The sequence below is a fragment of the Melanerpes formicivorus genome, unplaced genomic scaffold (genome assembly GCF_026170545.1).
Source record: "Melanerpes formicivorus ecotype bairdi unplaced genomic scaffold, bMelFor1.0.p_v2 SCAF_19, whole genome shotgun sequence".
In the NCBI taxonomy this organism is placed as follows: domain Eukaryota; kingdom Metazoa; phylum Chordata; class Aves; order Piciformes; family Picidae; genus Melanerpes; species Melanerpes formicivorus.
The window spans coordinates 15549935-15569091 of NW_027142371.1; the positions used below are offsets into that span (position 1 = coordinate 15549935).

The 19157-nt window shown below is 65.4% G+C and overlaps 1 protein-coding gene across 5 annotated transcripts; it reads right to left on the bottom strand.

Annotated features, from left to right (window-relative positions):
• Window positions 1-118: 118 nt before the first annotated feature.
• On the bottom strand, window positions 119-18834 carry RGS19 (regulator of G protein signaling 19). Of its 5 annotated transcripts, none has more exons than XM_068150331.1 (6): window positions 18813-18834; window positions 5547-5686; window positions 5275-5411; window positions 3037-3111; window positions 2288-2522; window positions 119-702 (listed from the first exon to the last, which is right to left on the bottom strand). In XM_068150331.1, exons 3-6 carry the CDS (start codon window positions 5373-5375, stop codon window positions 514-516), a joined length of 600 nt encoding a protein of 199 aa, XP_068006432.1. In that variant the 5' UTR covers window positions 5376-5411; window positions 5547-5686; window positions 18813-18834; the 3' UTR covers window positions 119-513. The 5 variants fall into 5 exon arrangements, with proteins under 5 accessions (XP_068006432.1, XP_068006430.1, XP_068006431.1 ...); XM_068150329.1 differs by lacking the exon at window positions 18813-18834 and adding an exon at window positions 11275-11569; XM_068150330.1 differs by lacking the exon at window positions 18813-18834 and adding an exon at window positions 9951-10083.
• Between the last annotated feature and the right edge of the window lie 323 nt (window positions 18835-19157).

The window sequence follows — 19157 nt, forward strand, 5'->3', positions numbered from 1 at the left end:
CCTCAAGCAGACAGAGCAGTGTAAACCTGACCAGTTCTTTATGTACAGAGACGCTCCTCGCCCCCCCGCCCCCGCCCCCACCAAAGCCAACCCCAACCAACAACAACAACAAAAAAGGGGCATTTAAAATAAAAAGTTAAAAAACCCAACAACAACCGACCTCCCCCCACCCCCAGCCCAGCCCCCAGCAGCCGGGGCTGAGGGGGGACGTGGGGACAACGCCACCTCCCCAGGGGTGGTGGAGAAGGGCTAAAGTGACCTCTTCAAGAAGGGGGTGCGGGGGCAGCCGGGCTCCGGGCGCGCCCCCCCACGGGGCAGGGGTTCAGTAGTCAAGAGCCGGCCGGGAGCGCTGCCCTGGGCGGCACCAGCCCCGGGGGCAGTCCTGGGGGGTGGCCCAGCCGCTGCCCTGCTGCCTCCTAGGTAAAAAGCTAAAAAGCCGAGCGGGGCCGGCGGGGAGGGGAGCAGGCTCCTGGCGCCGCCCCGCAGCCAGCCCCCGCCCGCCGCCCCCCGCCCTTAGGACTCGGAGGAGGAGCGGGAGAGGCTGTGGAGCAGGGATTTGTAGATGGCAGAGTTCAGGAAGCGGGGGTAGGAGTCTCTGTGCATCAGCGTGTAGATCTGCAGCTGCGCGTCGTCGAAGGTGTGCGAGGAGGGCTCCTGCATCCGGCGGTTGATCACCTCCCGCACCCGCGAGTCCAGGCTGACCTGCGGGCAGGGACAGGCTTGGTGCTGGCTGCTGCTCAGCACCACCACCGCCGCGCCCAGCACGGCGCCCGCTGCCGGCCCCTCGGCTGTGGGCGGCAGAGATCTCCGAGGTCAGGGAGCCCAACCCTTACCCCGGCACTGCCAGGGCACCACCAACCCATGGCCCTCAGCACCACAGCTCTGAGACCCCTCCAGGGATGGAGACTCCACCACTGCCCTGGGCAGCCTGGGCCAGGCCTGGACAGCCCCCGAGGGGAACAAATTGTTCCTCATGGCCAAACTAAACTTCCCCTGGGGCAACTTGATGCCATTTCCTCTTGTCCTCTCTCCTGTTCCTTAGGAGAAGATCCCAACCCCCACCTGGCTCCAGCCTCCTTTCAGGGAGCTGTAGAGAGCTCCCTTAGCCTAGTGGAACTTCCCCACATTGCCCTCAGCCCATGGACCCAGCCTGGTCAGCTCCCTCTCCAGAGCTTTCCTACCCTCCAGCAGATCACTTCCACCCAGCTTGGTGTTCCTGCAAACCCACTGCATGTGTCCAGCCTGAATCAATGCAGACCATTGATAAAGACACTGAACAGAACTGGCCCCGGTGCTGAGCCCTGGGGACACCACTCGTGACTGGCTGCCCCACGAGGCCTCCCTGTGCCCCTTTGCTGGGCACACAGTGATAGGTTTGGGTACTTCCAGCATGCAAGCTGAGATGCAGCATCTGCAGCCCACTGGTGCCCTCCTGAGGCTTTGGTCCTGCAGCACAACCCACGGCCCTGCTGCCTGACCCACGGCCCTGCTGCATGACCCACAGCCCTGCTGCATGACCCATGCACAACCCACGGCCCTGCTGCATGACCCATGCACAACCCACGGCCCTGCTGCATGACCCACGGCCCTGCTGCATGACCCATGCACAACCCATGGCCCTGCAGCACAACCCAAGGTCCTCCAGCACCAGCCACAGCCCTGCTGCATCCCAGGGCCTCTGCCATGCCCTCCTCACCACATCTCCCACGCGGCACAGCCATTGCCCTGCCAAACTCCTCCTCACCCACCCAACCTCTGACAAGCCACTGCATCTCTCTCTCTAAAACCACATCCCCCCAGCCCCATTTTTATCCCAACCCCCCTGCTGAGAGCCCCAGGAGCCGGCCCCCGCGGGATGCTGCTGTTAGGTGGATGACCTCGGGGCAGCGCAGGGGGCTGTGCGGCTGCGGGGGGCTCTGTGGCCGCGGGGGGCTGTGCGGCTGCGGGGGGCTCTGTGGCCGCGGGGGGCTGTGCGGCTGCGGGGGGCTCTGTGGCCGCGGGGGGCTGTGCGGCCGCGGGGGGCTGTGCCGCCGCGGGGGGCTCTGTGGCCGCGGGGGGCTGTGCTGCCGCGGGGGGCTGTGCTGCCACGGGGGGCTGTGTGGCCGCGGGGGGCTGTGCTGCCGCGGGGGGCTGTGCCGCCGCGGGGGGCTCTGTGGCCGCGGGGGGCTGTGCTGCCGCGGGGGGCTGTGCTGCCACGGGGGGCTGTGTGGCCGCGGGGGGCTGTGCTGCCGCGGGGGGCTGTGCTGCCGCGGGGGGCTGTGCTGCCGCGGGGGGCTGTGCCGCCTACCTCCTTGGGCGAGAGGATGGAGATGTAGTCCTCGTAGATGACCCTGGCCTTCTCGTCAATGGTGTGCTTGTTGCACTCTGCCTTCAGCTCCTCGCAGGCCAGCCAGAAGAGCATGTTCTCCTCGCTGTACTCAGTCCTCAAGAACTCCCGGAAGACGTTGCGCCCGGCCGGGCTCTTCATCAGCTTCTCGAAGGACTGCGCCCAGCCGCGCACCTCCTCCGGCGTGGGCTTGCTGCTGCCCGGGCGCGGCAGGGAGAGCAGGGGTTAGGCTGCCTGGCAGCAACAAGCTCCGCGCCAGGAGGCCGCCGCAGCACTGCAGCAGGCTGCCCAGGGAGGGCGCCACCTCTGCCCCCCAGCCCTGCTGTGCCGGGCACCGCACACAGCACCCACGGCCGGGCCACGCCTGTCCCCCAGGGAGTGGGTGCTGGGAGCAGGGTGCTGGGAGCAGGGTGCCTGCAGGATGAGGTTCTGCCCCTGGGACGTGGCTTGAAAGCTGCTGAGGTCCCTGTGTGCCTCAGTTTCCCTTTGCACAGAGGGCTGCAGCCCACGGCTCCAGGCTTCCCCTTTCTTGCTGGGAACTGAGCAGAAACTGCCAGAAGCAGCTCCAGGACCACCCTCCCCGAGTCCTGGCACCCCAAACCTCACTGTGTGTGCAGCAGCAGGCAGGCTGCGGGGCTGAGTGCCATGGGAGGTGGCAGTGGGTGCCATGCCATGCTGTGCCCCCCCTGAGGTGCTGCTCTGGCACTCACCACGCTTCACAGTTTGGGATGGTCTCCAGTTTGGTCTCCCGGGACGCCCTCCACGCTCGCTCCCGGTCCTCGTTCCTGACAGGGACACAGAAAGGTAGTCAGGGGCGTTGGGGGTGCACCCAGACCCCCACCTTGACCCCCTGACCAGCCCTGGCTACTGGGTCTCCTCAGTGGGCACCAGCACCCCCCACACCCAGATCCTCCCCAGCAGCACCCTGGCTCCTTGTGCAACTTTGCTGTCATCATGCAAGGGTTTCCTGCCCTTGGGCACTGCTGTGGCCCTGCTCCACCACCCAGGATGTGTGCCAGGCCTAAGCCAGCGTGGCCACAGCTGGCAGAGGGCAGTGCTGGTGTGACCCATGGTGGCAAACCCACTGTGAATCACCACAAACCAACACCAACAAGTAAATAAACAGGGGAGGATGCAGGCCCAGGGCTGCAACCATTGGAGCTCAGCACCATGGAGGACTGGGCCCCTGTGCCACAGAATCAGAAGATGGTGGGGGGCTGGAAGGGACCTCTGGAGGTCGGGGTCCCAACCCCCCTGCCAAAGTAGAGCCCCCTAAGGCAGGTCCCACAGGAACACCTCCAGAGGGGTCACCATCTGCAGCTCGGGGCAGCCCCAGGCAGCTGCCAGCCAGGGCAGATGGGGAAGTGGGAAGGGCTGGACCCTGCAGCCAGCACTGGTGCAGCCTGGAGGCCAAGCCCAGGGTGGCAATGCCAGGGCTGAGGGGTGCTGGTGTCCCTTGTCCCCCCATGCCCAGGGGTGCTGGCAGTGCAAGGGGAGAGCAGCCTCCAGCCAACTTCCCTCGGGCCCTAGAAGTTCGGTGCCCGGCTGCGACCGCAGCTTCCTGCTTGCGACACCACCCCGGCCAACGGTGCCAGCTTCTGCCCCCTGGCAGCGTGGGCGAGCCTCTGGGCACCTCCCTGCCCACACCAGCCCCAGGGCTCGCTGTCTGCCAGGCCCAGGGTGGTTGGCACTGGGCACTGCTTGCTCCAGGAGTGGGCTGCAGGAGGCACTTCCCTCCTGGCTCCTGCAGAGATGAGGAGGGACGCAGGGAAGGTGACCCTGGCCGTGGCCAAGCGCCACCAAGCCCTGGGCAGCATCCAGGAGGAAGATGTTTGAGGCAGGCTGCGAAATGCCACCCTCAGTGCCTTGCAGATGTGAGGTGATGAGATGGGAACAGGCAGAATGGGGCCCCAGGGGCACAGTGGGGGCTTGCACAGGGCAGAGGACGTGCTGAGGGTCTGCTCCACCTTCTGCTGCTCCTCAAGCTCAGCACTCAGTGGCTGCGAAGCCCAAAGCTGCTGCAGAGCCTGAAGCCATCAGCAGCCTCAGAGTGGCCAAGGGTGAGGATGGAGGAGAGCAGGCAGGGCCTGGGCTGTCCAGAGGGTAAGGAGCTGGGGATCCCCAGAGAGGATGGGAGACAGCCCCAGGCAAGCAGCTGCTCCCATCCTTGGCTTTGGGCAGCTCTGGGAGGCCAGGGCTGGACTCTGCAGCCAGTGCTCCAGGGCAGGGCTGCCCAGGAGGACTCCCATGGGCTCCCAACCACCTCCCACTTTCTGCTCTGTGTATCTCAGAAGGTTTGGCTGGTGGGCAGGAGCTATGGTGCACCAGGGCCCAGCTTGGGCTCCCCAGGCTCCCCAGCAGGGAGATCACATCCTGGCACTGCAGGTGTCCCTCTGCTCCATCATTTGCCCCTTCCTGACCACGGCAAAGCAGTTTTCCTGCTCCCAGCTCCCACCCAGCACAAGCACACAAGTGGCCAGAGGCTTGGCCTAGGGCCAGCTCCATCCCAGCCACCCTCCAGCACTCACCCCCTGCCCTTGGGCATCAGGAGCTGCACCGAAGGGCTGGGGAGCAGCCAGGGCTGGGGAGCAGCCAGGGCTGGGGGCTGCTGTAGGACCCCAGCTCCTGTCCAAGAACCAGGTGCTGCATGCAGCAGGGAGGAGCAGCACCTTGTGGGCATCTCTCTTGCTCATGGGAGCCTTGACTCCAGGGCAGCTGGGGGGGGTGTGTGTGTGCTGCTCAGCAGCCCCGGGGGGGGCTCAGGTGGGCTGGGGAGGTGGTGGGATGCACCATGAGCAGCTTGGTGCTGCACAAGGCAAGGACAAATGTGGGCACCTCCCTTGCCCCTGGGGCCTTTGCCTCCCCGACAGTTGGGGGGGGGGTAGGTGGGGGGCGCTCAGCAGCCGCGGGGGAGCCCGGGGCTGGGGGGCTGGGGGGCTGGGACGTACCAGGAGCAGCTGCAGCAGCAGCACCAGCAGAAGCAGCAGGCGTTGGGGCGCTGGTTGCTGGCAGGTGGCACTGTGGTCGGAGAAGTCTCATGCCGGGACATCGGAAGGGAGGTCTCTGCGGCCGCGGGTCCTGCGTGCTGCGGGCAGGGGGAGCGGGGCGCGGGTGAGCAGGACCCCGAGGAGCAGCCCCCACCCGCGGCAGCCCTTGGGCAGAGACTTCTGTGGCTCGCTCTCGGCTGCCCTGTGCCAGCCCCAGGTGGTGCCCAGCTCACCTGCGTCCCAGCCTCATGCACGGTGGGAGGGGTTGGGAGGTGCCCTGGGGGTTCCTCTGCTGCTCTCCGCTGCTGCCAGCCCGCGGGCGAGCCGTGCCCACACCCCCCGGCTAAGGTCCCTGCCACCTCCTGGCTGGAGCCTGTGGGGAGGGAGAGCAGCAGAGCCCTGTCAGCCCCACAGCCAGCCCCCAGCCCTGAGAGGCTCCATGCCGGGGAGAGCCTCCTGCAAGGGGCGAGCTGGGGCAGGGCAGGGGGACAGGAGGGGTGGGAAGGAAAGGGGAACCAGGGTGGTGGACACTGCCAGCCCCAAGCTTAGCATCACAGAATGGTTTGAGGTGGGAGAGACCTTGAGATCATCAAATCCAACCCTTACCCCAGCACTGCCAGGGCACCACCGACCCATGGCCCTCACAGAACCGACCAGGATGGAAGAGACCTCCAAGATCACCAGATCCAGCTGATCACCCAGCCCTAACCAGCCAGGCCATGGCACTGAGTGCCTCACCCAGGCTCCTCTGAAACACCTCCAGGGACACTGACCCCACCACCTTCCCAGGCAGCAGCACCACAGCTCTGAAAGCCCTCCAGGGATGGGGACTGCACCCCTGCCCTGGGCAGCCTGGGCCAGGCCTGGACAGCCCTCAAGGGAAGAAATTGTTCCTCATGGCCAACCTTGAGGCCATTTCCTCCTCTGCTATGGGAGCAGAGCCCAAGCCCCACCTGGCTCCAGCCTCCTCTCAGGGAGCTGTAGAGAGAGAGCCAGAAGCTCTCCCCTCAGCCTCCTTTGCTCCAGAGTGAACAACCCCAGGTCCTTCAGCAGCTCCTCAGAAGGGACCCAGGACCCCCTCCCACACTTTGGCAGCAGTGGGACCAGGCAGGGTGGGGGTGTCAGGACCAGGCAGGGTGGGGGTGTCAGCACCAGCCCTGTGCACCCTGAGCCATGAGGAAGCTCAGCCAGACCCCAGTGGTGGCTTTGGGCCAGGATGGGGAAGTCAGAGCTGCTCACACCGTCATGTGAGTGGAAGGGAGCAGGGCAGGAGGGGGAAGCTGTCACAGCTCCCAGCACTGAACCAGAGCTTCCCCCAGGCCCAGTCCTGTCCCTGCTGCCTGCCTGCCCCAGCCTCGAGCTGGGATGCTCCTGGGCAGGAGTGCTGCCAGGATGGTGGTCAGGATGTGGTCACAGCCAGCTCTGTCTCCCTGTGCCCTGCTGAGGGTGGGTGGCAGCAATCATGACCCTTCCTCTGCCAGAAGGGAGGGATAGGAGTGGGGACAGCAGGCAGGAACAGCCCCCAGCCCCCCCAGCGCCCCCAGCCCCCCAGCCCTGCCTTAGACTCACAGAACCATAGAACTGCTGAGGCTGGGAGAGACCTTTGAGATCACCAAGCCCAGCTGCTCCCCTGGAGCTCACACCCCCACCACTGCCACTCACCCACGGCCCTCAGCCCCACAGCCACTTCCAGAGATGGTTGCTCCCTGGGCAGCCTGTGGAGGCCTTGAGAACCCCCTCCTAGTGCCCAACCTGACCCTCCCCTGGCACAGCTCGAGGTCCAGAGCTGCTCCAGCTCTGCTCCCCTCAGGCCTGAGTCCCCACACAGACTCAGCAAGTGGGATGGAGCTGGGGTGCCAGTCCCAGCTGGGCACTGGGCTGTCCCCACGGGTGAAGTGCCCCCATCCCCAGCACTGCCATAGCCTGGCAGCACCTCCCAGGAGCTGCTTGCCCAGGCCCTGGCCAACCCTCCTGCTGGCTGCCATCGCTCCTGCAGCAACGAAAAAGGAGAGAGTCTGCCTCTGGCTCCCAATTGTTCCTATTTATAGCCCTGGCAGGGTGCTGTGACCTTGTCACCCGGCTGGGCAGCAGGCTCTGCTCCCTCCTGCGCCTCGCTGCCCTCAGGTCCACTTCACCTCCCACTTTTCCCTTTCCCCTCCTTCCCTGGGTCCAACCACCTCCTGCTCCCCGTGTCCATGCTTCCCCCTGCCCACCCCTGCTGACATCCTGCTGCCAAGGCAGGCTGTCCCGTGGTGCCACAGCAGCACCCTGCGTGCCCAGAGCCTGGCTCCTGGCCCTGGCAGCAGGCAGTGCTGAGCCTTTGGGAATGGGATGAGCAGGAGAAGGTGCAGCTTGGGAATACCCTGCTCCCCCCAGCCCACCCCAAGGCAAAGCAGCCTGTGGGGTGTGGGAGGAGGGTGTGGGGTGGCCAAGGGATGTGGGGACAGCCTGGGGTGGCACCCCTGCTGCTGCTGGTGCTTGAGCTTGGCCAGAGCAGATCCAAAAGTGGCTGAGCCAAAGCACCCTGGAGAGGCTGGGGAAGGAGTGGCACCCAGCAAGGGGCATCCCATCCCCAAGGGCTGCACTCAGCACCAACCAGGATCAGCTCCCTCTGGAAGCCACCCCAGGCTCACCTCAGTGGCACCAAGAGCACAGGGGGGAGATGTGGGGCTGCAGAGGGCCCCATGGCACTCAGAGGTGATGCTGCTGTGCCCCAGATTGCCACCACAGACAATGCCAGCACGACCCAGACTGGCAGCAGAGAGCAGGGCCCAGCAGGCTTCAGACTGACACTGAGAGGCCATGCCAGCCCAATCCAGCCTGGCACTTAAGGGCACTGCCAGCAGGCTCTGGATTTGCAGGGCCCATTCCACCCCTCTGCACCCCTTAATGCCCACATAGCCCCCCCAGAGCACCACACCAGTGGGGCCATGTGCCATGGGGCTCCTTCCAGCTGGGCACTGGTGCCAGGGGATAAGGAAGTGCCCAGGGGCAGCAGAGGCTGTGAGCAGTGGGGGGAAGAGGGCACACGTGTGAGGCTGTGAAAAGAGGAAGGATGACAGAAAGGAGACATTTGCCCAGCAGAGAGCAGAGACAGCCCCAAAGCTGCCATCCCCCAAACCCCACCAGCTGCCCAGCCCCAAAGCTGCCATCACCCAGACCCCACCAGCCCCCCAGCCCCAAAGCTGCCATCACCCAGACCCCACCAGCCCCCCAGCCCCAAAGCTGCCATCACCCAGACCCCACCAGCCCCCCAGCCCCAAAGCTGCCATCACCCAGACCCCACCAGCCCCCCAGCCCCAAAGCTGCCATCACCCAGACCCCACCAGCTGCCCAGCCCCAAAGCTGCCATCACCCAGACCCCACCAGCTGCCCAGCCCCAAAGCTGCCATCCCCCAAACCCCCCCAGCCCCCCAGCCCCAAAGCTGCCATCACCCAAACCCCCCCAGCCCCCCAGCCCCAAAGCTGCCATCCCCCAAACCCCACCAGCCCCCCAGCCCCAAAGCTGCCATCCCCCAAACCCCACCAGCCCCCCAGCCCCAAAGCTGCCATCACCCAAACCCCACCAGCTGCCCAGCCCCAGAGCTGCCATCACCCAAACCCCACCAGCCCCCCAGCCCCAAAGCTGCCATCACCCAAACCCCACCAGCTGCCCAGCCCCAAAGCTGCCATCCCCCAAACCCCACCAGCCCCCCAGCCCCAAAGCTGCCATCACCCAAACCCCACCAGCCCCCCAGCCCCAAAGCTGCCATCCCCCAAACCCCACCAGCCCCCCAGCCCCAAAGCTGCCATCACCCAAACCCCACCAGCTGCCCAGCCCCAGAGCTGCCATCACCCAAACCCCACCAGCCCCCCAGCCCCAAAGCTGCCATCACCCAAACCCCACCAGCTGCCCAGCCCCAAAGCTGCCATCCCCCAAACCCCACCAGCCCCCCAGCCCCAAAGCTGCCATCACCCAAACCCCACCAGCCCCCCAGCCCCAAAGCTGCCATCACCCAAACCCCACCAGCTGCCCAGCCCCAAAGCTGCCATCACCCAAACCCCCCCAGCCCCCCAGCCCCTCTGTGAGCTGCAGCACCCAGCCTGGGAGTCCCTCTGTGCTGGGTGTCCCCAGGTCATGCCAGCTCACGTGCCCATGACATCCCCACTCAGCCTGGCACTGCCCTGTCCTCTCCCTGGGTGGAGGGGGACTCCCTCACCCCACAGCTGGACCAGATGGGGACTCCCCAGAGAGGCTTTTGAAGGGACATCTTCCCCTCCCTCCCCTCCCTCCCTTCCTCCTTGCTGGGGCCCTGGGGCCCAGCTGCCTCACGTGTACCACCCTGTGCCCAGCTCACCCCAGGCAAAGCAGTCATCCAATCTCCCTGTGCCAGCTGCAGTGGGGGCTGTGGCATCGGGGTGCCCACACAGCAACAGCCAAGGTGATGGCAAACACCGGGCACAGCTCTGGCACCCCTCCCTGCCCCCCATCGCCCTGGGCTGGGCACGATGCCCCAGCAGCCTGGCATCCCTCTCCAGCCACCTCTGCAAAGCAGGGCACAGGCCCCGTGCAGGAGCATCCCTGGCACAGCCCCCAGCGCCCCCCCTGCCTGGGGGGAGGCCCGGGGCGGGGAGGGGAGCTGGTGGCGTGTCCCTACCTGCAGCCAGGCCATGGTGTGGCAGCGGCGCCAGGTGCCAGCCAGGGTGACCCCGGCCGGCTCAGGGGGTGCTGGGCATCGCCAGGGCTGCCGGCTCTGAGGGCAGGGAGCAGGGAGAGAAGAGCAGAGAGGAAAGCAAAGTGGCTGCACATCCTCTGACAGGAAAGGGAGTGGCAAGGGAAGTGGCAAACTCACCCCAAGAGTTCAGACCTTTTTTGGGAAAGCCCCAGCTGTGTCCTCACCACTCTGCCCGGGGCTGGCACCCCCATGGGCATGCCGTGGGGCACAGCCAGCCCCGCGGGCAGCCAAGCCCGGGCACCCTCCTGCTCCCCCCCTTGCTTGGCTCTGCGAGAGCAGCCCGGCAGAGCTTCCCGGCAAGGGCGGGCACCAGCTGGGTGCCGGGCACCTCGGGGGCAACCTGGGCACCCCAGCGCCAGACCCCTCCCGCGGCCGAGGAGCCGGCCGGCACGGCGTCCCTGAGGGGTGGCAGGCGGGATCGGTGCCCAGGGCGGTCCCTGGCAGCCGGCTGAGGCCGCTCTGATGTGAGCACACTGTGCCCAGGCGTGCCCGGGGCTCCAGCGCCGCCGGGGGGGAGGGCAGCGGCAGCGAGGTGAGCGGCGAGGGCAGGGGCCGGTGCCCGGTGCCCGGGGGTGGGCTGAGTCAGAGCCTGCCAGCAGCAGGGTGGCTGTGATGTGCCAGGCCTGGCTCCCCCGGCCGGGGCTGAGTCACCAACAAAGTGCTTTGGTTTTGTTTTTTCTCTTCAGGAAAAGTGAAAAAACCCCAAACAAAGCAGCAGAGAGGAGCAGGAGCAGCCCCAGCCCCTGGCACCTCCCTTCCCCCTGCCCCTGGCACTCTGCTGGGCAGGGGCTACCCAGCCCTGGCACCGCACCAGAGACCCTAACTGCTCTGAGGTCTGTGCTGGCAGCTGCCCCCTGGCTTGGGCAGGTAGAAAAGGGGAGAAAAGGGGAGAAGGGAGGGGGGGAGGGGATGGCAGCACCCCCTGCATGCTCCCCTGGGGCTGCCAGGCTGGGCTGGTGCCCGGCCATGGCACGTGGCCCTTATCAGCCTGGCCCAGCACCCCGCTTGGCACCGCTGCTTCCCTCTCCTTCCCGGGGGACACTGAGCTCTTATCTCCTCTCTTCCCAACACCCAACCCCCCCCCACGGCCAAGCTGCTGCTGTCCTCAACTCCACTCCATCTGGATGGAACGCTCCCCCCCAGTACCCCGAAGTCACCCTCTGCCTTGGCACCTCCCTCCTGCTGGCACCCAGCCCCCAGCTGTGCTCTCCTCGCAGGCTCCCAGCACCACTCTGCTTCCACTCACCTGAACCTCCTCCATCTGGGCGCTTTTCCTGGCTCCCAGGGGCAGCCCCCAGCACCCCCAGCCTGCCAGCCTCGGGGCACCCACCAGCACGGAGGATATTGCCACTCCTCCGCCATGGGGCAAGCTCTGCACGCCAGGAGGGACCTTCCCCCCTTGGTTTATGGCTCAGAAGGGGGAGGGCAGCTTCGCTGCTCCCCACAGACCCCCACGGGCACCCCTGGAGGGACCCTCCCCAGCACAGCTGAGCCCCTCGGGGAGCTGCACAGGATTTGGCCTCTCTCCATGCCTCAGAGGAGCGCCAAAGCCCAGCAGCTGCGAGCCCAGCCCCGCCGGACCGGCACGGCACGGCACGGGCAGCGCTGGGCACCCTGCGCCCCGCGGCTGGACTCTGCAGTGCCTCGCAAGGGCTCAGCCCAGCCGCCAGCTCCCAGCCTCCTCCCTGCCCTTCTGCCGGCAGCGGCCAGCACCTCCGACCTCTGCCAAATTTGGCTGAAGCCAGCCCCTGGGCGCAAGCAGCCGCGGGCCGGCCCCGCAGGCGGCCGGGGCGGGTGGGGGTGACGGGGGCTGGCACCCCCCTGGCACCCCGGCTGCTGGGGTTAGCCCCGGGCAGGCAGCGCCGCCGAGCCCCGCAGCTGCCGGCCGCCCCCGCAGCCTGCCCCAGCCACCTGCCGCTGCGCAGGAAGTTTTAGGAGCTATTTTTAGCCCTGGCTTTTCCACCTCCTTTCAGCAATCTGCTAGAAAAAGAGCAAAGAGGTGAGAGCTGAACCCCCCCGGCCCCCGCCACGCTGCGGGGAAGGGGCTGGGCTCACCCCGGCGTGCCCAGCACGGAGGTGCCCGCGGTCCTGGGCACCGGGCAGGGTCCCAGCAGGACGGGGGGGTGGTGATGCCCACGTGGCTGTACCCAGCCGTGTCCTTGCCACCAGCCCGAGGGAAGGGAGCCGACAATGGCACAGCTGTGCCCCTGCACGTGGTGGTGCCAAGCAGATGCCTCTGGGGGAGATCCCCTGCCCAGCAGTGATTTTCCTGTCACCTGGGAAGCCTGGTCCTGGCTATGGGAACTGGGAGATGCTGCAGTGTGTCCCAATACCTCCTCAGGCCCTCCAGCTCTCCTGCTGGGATGAGGAAGGTGCTGAGGAGGATGAGAGCAGCCTGAGAGTGGCTCTCTTGATTGTCTATAAACATCTGAAGGGGGGGGGGGAGAAGGGGCCAGGCTCTGTTCAGCAGTGCCCTGGGATAGGACACAAGGCCAGGGGCACAAACTGGAACCCAGGGAGTTCCACCTCGACATGAGGAGCAACTTCTGCCAGAGCCCAGAGCAGGCTGCCCAGAGAGGCTGTGGAGTCTTTCTCTGGAGACTTCCAAGCCCCATCTGGGTGCACTCCTGTGTGACCTCCTCCAGGTGACCCTGCTCTGCCAGGGGGCTTGGACTCAATGGTCACCAGAGGTCCCCTCCCACCTCTACCATCCTGTGATTCTTCTCTGGATCATCCATCTGCACTCCCTGTCCCTCTCCTCGGTGCATTTCTGCACCAAGCCTCCTCCCAGCCAGCTCCCACCACCAACCCCCCAGAAAGGATCACATGAACCTCTCCAGAGCAAGAAAGAGGAGAAGCAGACCCACAGCTCTGTCCTGGTTCAGATGGTGGTCACCACGAGCCGCTGGCTGGCACCATGGGCACATCACTGCCAGCACCTGCCCCTCCAGCCCTGCCTTTTGCACTGAGCTGGGAGTTAATTATTTGGCAGCACAGAAATAGCACCCCACAATCAGCTGGGGGATTTAATAAGGCAAGCCCTGACAATTAGGTTTCTATTAGTGGAGGTATCACAGCATCGTTAAGGCAGACTCCTGTGAAGCATCTGCTAATGATCCATGCGAGGGGAGAAGAGAGATCACAGAAATCAATACCCAGCAGGGGCTGAGCCACATGGAAGGAGCCCAGCAGCTGATGGGAGGGAAGAGGAAAGGGAGGGATAGGGCATGGGGGTGAGAGCTGAGCTGGGGGGGGTGTGCTCCTCATCCCAGTGGTCCTGAGCTGCTCATCCCCATCCTGCTGCACACTGTGGGTATCACATCACAGAGGAGGTCAATTAATCAGTGGTCGGTTTTAATCACCACAGTCAGGGTGGTGAGACACAGGAATGGGTTGTGGAGGTGTTCAAGGCCAGGCTGGATGAGCCTTGAGCAGCCTGGGCTGGTGGGAGGTGTCCCTGCCCATGGCTGAGCTCTAAGGTCCCTTCCAAGCCAACCCAACCCAGTCTGGCTCTAGGAACCTGTGAATTTGGAGGAGTGGGGATGCTGGCAGCACTGAGGGGAAGGTGAGGAATTCCCCTCCCAAGGAAACAAGAAACCAGAGAGAGAATCAGCCTGGAGTGAGGACCCTGCCTCCCTGGGAATCACTGTCTCAGGGGGGTCCCTTCCTGCAGCTCTGGCTGCTCCCCCATGTGCCTGGCAGCTGCCCAGCCCCAACCCCTGCAGCTGCCTGGCCACAGGGAGGAGCTTTGGGAGCCTGCCTGGCTGGGAGCTGGCTCTGGCTGTGCCTGGGACAGGTCTGGCCCTGCTCTCCAGCCACACTCCCTGCCCAGAGCATGGCCCTGAGTGGCATTGATGTGGGCAGGGTAGGGCTGAGCCTGGCAGCCAGCTCAACCAGCAGTGGGACTGGCCAGGCTGGGGCCACACCAGCATGAGGGCCGGGGCCAGCCCCCAAATGCTGCACCCTGCCGGTGTTTGCCCACCAGGTCCTGCTGCCTGCATGCTGCCAGTCCTGATGGATGCCTTCTGGGGTCTGACTTCAGGCAGAATGCATCACTGTGAGCACCCCAAGCTGGGATGTCCCCCAGACCCAGTGCCACCACAGGGCCTGGGACCACAGCCTGCAGAGCCAAGCTTTTGCTTACACTTCCTCCCACATCAGACCTTGGGCCTGTGTTAAAACAGTGAGGAACTGAGGAAAGAGCTCTGCAGGAGTCTGTCCTGCAGGCCAGACCCAGGCAAAGGCTGATGAGGTGACCTGATGCCCTGCCCCAGCCCCAGAGCATCCCAAGGGACATAGGTGGCCCTGGTGCTGTGGTCACAGCAGCCTCACCAGCATCAGGGCAGCAGCAGTGCCCTGCCCCAGCTGTGCCAAGCAATGGGAGGCTCTGTGAACAGCTCCTGTCCTCCAAGGCCAGCCACAGCAGTTATGTAAAACCCAGCCAAAGGGGAAGAAAGGCAGCAGGGTTCAGCTTGGCCATCCCTGGGGAGGAGCTGGCAGCACAGGGAGGAAGGAAGCATCATCACCCTGCGTGGGCCCTGTGCCACTGAGGTGGCCCCTGGCCCTGAGCAGTGCCAGGCAGCCCCAGCTCCAGCAGGGGATGGATGGGACAGCAGCAGCCTGGCTGAGGCTGGATGCCCATGGCAGTAACCCCGGGCTCAGATGGCTGCAGTGGCCCTTGCTGGGGATCTGGGTGAGCTCCCTGATGGGACAGCTCATGGTGATGCCCTTCACCAAGCCCCTGGGACGCTGCAGGGCTCGACTGACCCCCTGGAGCACAGAGAAGCTTGCCTGGCAGCACTACCACAGCAGCACATCTGCCCAGCCCCAAATGCCCTTGGTGGGACCCCTGCTCGGGGTGAAGCCCACCCCAGACTCACAGCCAGCATCCTTCCTTGTTTTTCTCTCTCTTGTTTTCCAGGGCTGGCTCGAAGCTCTCCCTTCCCTTTCAGTGGTTCCTGCCTGCTAATGCCAATCTGTAGCTGTTTGCTCTTCTCCTGCCCTTTGCACTGCAGCACTGCTTGGGCATTCGCCTTCTGTCAGAGCGAACGGCTGGGCTCGTGCCTGCAGGATGGGCAAGCTCAAACCCTCAATCCCAGCCCCTTTGCTCCCTGATCTCCCCCAGAGCAACCCAGCAGCAAATCCAGCTCTGGAAGGGGGCTGCCAGCGCACCCACAGCCCGCCCCCTGCACCCAGAGCCACAGCCAGGCATGGGGACATCGAGGACTCTGCTCCTCCCATGCCCATCCCATTGCTGCTCCGGAGCCTCCAGGATATCTCTGCCTCTGGAGCAGGCAAGTGCTGACAAGCCAGGGTGGTGTGGCAAAGCTGGGCCCCCAAACCCAGTGGATCTCTCCAGCCTGAGCAGGGAGCCCTCAGCAGGTCAACTGAGGCTGTCTCCAGGTGGTTAGAGAACTGGAAGGGCAGCTTGCTCTGCCACCCAGCCAGGCCTTCCCTGCTCTAGGGAAACCTCCTTCTTTCCATGGCTGAGATGAATGTCAAAGCTGAGCCCCAAAGGACTTTGTTGTTGGGTTTGGTGCTGCTCCACCCTCCCCCTGCTTAAACCTCTGCTCCCAGGACATGGCCAAAGGCAGGAGGTGCTGCAGGACAGGGCAGCAGCAGAGTGCTCCCTGCCTCTGCCAGGAAACCCATCCCAGAGGGCTGAGGTCCCACAGACCCAGAGCAGCCATCCCCCTCCCCCTCCAGCCCAGGGGCTGGGGAGCTCCCTGTGGACTTCCAGCCAAAAATAACAAATAAAAATTATTCTTTGTGGTCCCAGAGAGAGCTTTGGCAGAAGGGCCAAGGGTCAGTGGACACCCAGGAGCTGCTGCTGTGCTCTCCATGTGCTCTGGACCCAGCAGGAGCCAGGACCTTGCCTTGGCTGCAGTTTACCCCAAAGCCAACCGCGTCCTGTGTCCTCAGGTCCCACGCAGCACCTGAGCTGACCAGGGTGCTGTGAAGGGGACTCGAGCCGTGGCTCCCGGACCAGCACAGCTCCAGATCACCCCAGAAGCTGGTGGCTCCTGCAGCACCTTCACAGCTGCATTTAAAACGTCCCTGCAGCTTATGGGTGTGCTGAAACTCCTGGGGACAGCGAGGAGAGGCTGCTGCTGGGGCTGGCTGCTGCAAACAGCACTGGCTCAGTGCTGGTCACAGCGAGGACTGGGGACCTCCTGCAGGTCACACTCCCAGTGCTGCGTGGGGTAGCTCATGGAGAAGCAGCTGGGGAAAGAAATGGGCTGGCTGAGCCCAGGAGTGGGGGACAGGAGCGGCAGGAGGCTGCGTGGGCGCAGGGTGGTATGGACAGGGAGATGCTTGTGGTGCTGGACAGAGCAGAGGTGGGGATGGCTACCAGAGAGCTTCCCGGTCTGCAGCAGGGCTGGTGAAGTCCCTGTGAGCTGGTGAGTTTGGTTTCTTCCCCTCTCACACCACAGAAGATGTCAGACACTTGTCCCCCATCCTGTGCTGCTCCCAGGCAGACCTCACCTGCGACAAGCTGGGGGGCAGGAACAAGCAGTGCTGGGGCTCAGTATCTTTTCTTCCCCTCAGACTAAGAGGCAGCTCTGGATGATGCTTCTCACCAACTGGCTTTAGCTCCAGCCTCCTCTGAAGAGCCTCTGCACCCAGAGATGAGCAGGGACAACGAAGGAACTGAGCAGCAGTGAGCCTGAGTGAAGGCCACGGGCACCAGGGCTCCCCTGGCAGCTGCCCTTGTCCCAGGCAAGAGCCCAAAGCACCCAACCCCACGAGTGTGTGGCATGGAGGTGACGATGCCCACCGTGGCTGTGCTGCTTTTGAGGTGCTCAGGCACCCCAGAAACCAGCCTGAGGGGCAAGAGGAGCCGCAAGGGGAAGGCTTTAAGCCACCCTGCGGGATGACTTGGGAGCGGTGCTGGGGCTGAGGGTGGCTCTCACCCCCCCGGGGCTGACTGTGCAAAATGATTTTATCCCAGGGAGGAAAATGTGGAAGGGAAGAGGGAGCCCCCAGCAGCCTGAGCTCACACTGAGGGGTGGCACTGGCACCGCCTCGCCACCCTGGACCTGTTGCTGAGCCTGGAGCTCTCCCTGCCCCTTGCATGAGCCTGGTGGAAACTCAAGCTGCTGCTGCCCAAGTCCAGCCTAAAACTGAGAGTAGAACCAAAGAGAAGCCAAGATGGGAGAGATCCACTTTGGGAGGGGACAGAGCTGTGCTGCACCCACACCTTGGGCAGCCTCAGCACTAATTACTCTGCTGAGCTGTTTGTCTCCCTTGCCCTCCCAGGGCTGGAGTTGCTTTATCTGATGCTCTGCCTCCAGTTCCTTCTTTCTTCTTTTGCCTTTTTTCCCTAGTAGCCATCTCCAAGGGGGCACCAGCTCCCAGGCTGGGATGGATGGGTGCCACCAGCCCCCTGCCTCCCCCCTGGCACCGCTGGAGGTGGGGTTGTTCCACGGCTGGAGAACACGACTGTGGTGATCAGCCGCTTGAGTCACTGGTGGGGAAGGGCCGACGCGGAGGAGCGAAGATCCTTGTAGGGAAATCTGATGTGGAGCTTTCCCTTGGGAGATGCTCCGAAATATGTGCCCACGGGGGTGACCTGTTCTCCCAGAGGAAATGGCATCCACCAGGCCAGCCAGCCCCACGGGCTCTGCTCGCCCGGCAGCGCCACGCAGCAGCCTCTCCATCGGCGGCGGTGCCGGAGACGCATCCAGAGGGGAGCCAACTCCCCTGGCAGCAGGGGAATCCCTCCCACTCACTTAACACTTTTTGTTTAGTTTCTTAAATAAGGCCATGGAGCCCTGCCAGAGCAGCCTCCTGAAGCGGTGGGGAGAGAGGGAGCTCCCCGCAGGAACCTCTCTGTGCCCAGAGCCGCGACGCCATCCGCACGTGGAGCGGCTCCACGGGCGCCGAGTCGCCACCTCCCACCCTGCTGCCCGGCTGGGGGCCTGGCGCTGGGTGGCACCTGGGTGGCACAGCCCCACGGGGGGACACCTGAGTCCTGGACACCACCGAGCCAGGTGTCTCCGTCCAACTCTTTGGCCACGCTGCCGCTGGAGGACGCGGTGAGGACCAGAGCCCCACCGTCACCCTCACCTCACCCAACCTCCCCGAGCCCCAGCCGGCCAGGCCAGGGCTGCCCACTGCTGCGGCTCTCCAGCAGCAGCCCTGGCACCCCTCTGCACTGGGAGCCACCTGGCAGGGAGCCTGCCCAGCTGAGCTGGTGCTCGGATGCTCCAGCACCGCCCTGGCTCCCACCTGTGGGTGCTGGGAGCGCCGGGGAGGCCTCTGAGGTGGGGGAATCCTCCCTGCAGCTCCCCACCCCCCCGACTGGGCAAGCCCCAGTGCAACCAGCTCTGCGGCTGGAGGGTGCTGCCCCCCTCCTTCCTCCTCCATCCTCCTCCTCCTCGCAGGAGCCCTGCCCTCCCCCGGGGTGATGCGGCGGGGAGGGGGGGGGGACCCTCCCTGCTGGCTTGCTCGGGGTCCCCAAGGCGCATCCCACTGCCTCCCACCCCCCGGCCTCGCACATGGGGCCGGTGACAGGCAGCGGCCGGACACACGGACGCACGCACAGACAGACACAGCCCGACCTCTCCATCAACCCCAGCGCTCGGGGCGGGGGGGGATGACGGGCACGGGGGACACGGACGGGGACAAGAGGGACACCGTGCCAAAAGGAGGATGCCAGGGGTGGGGAAAACGGGGTCCGCCCGTGGGGAGGAAGGGAAAGGAGGGAGGGGGCGATGGGCGAGTCTCTGGGGGGTGTGGGGTGTCCGTGTGCCCTCTCCCGCCGCATCCCGGGGTACTCACGGGCCGGGCATCCGCGCTGCTGCCTCCGCCACCGCCCCGCCGCCCCCCGGCCGCCGCCTCTGCGCTGCCTCCGGGCTCGGCACCGGAGGGAGAGGAGGGAGAGGCAGCGGGAGAGGAGCGGAGCCGAGCGGCTGCACTGCGCAGGCGTCCCCCGGCCCCTGCGATTGACTTCCTAAAGCTATTGCAGCTTTGGCACTTCCTCACGGCAGAACACACACCCAGCGCCGGGCTGGGCACCGGGCTGGGCACCGGGCTGGGCACCCGGCACCCGCACCCGCCGTGGGAACCCTGCTCCTGGCGTGGGCACCCAGCACTGGCACCGTACAACGGCACCCAGTGTGGGCA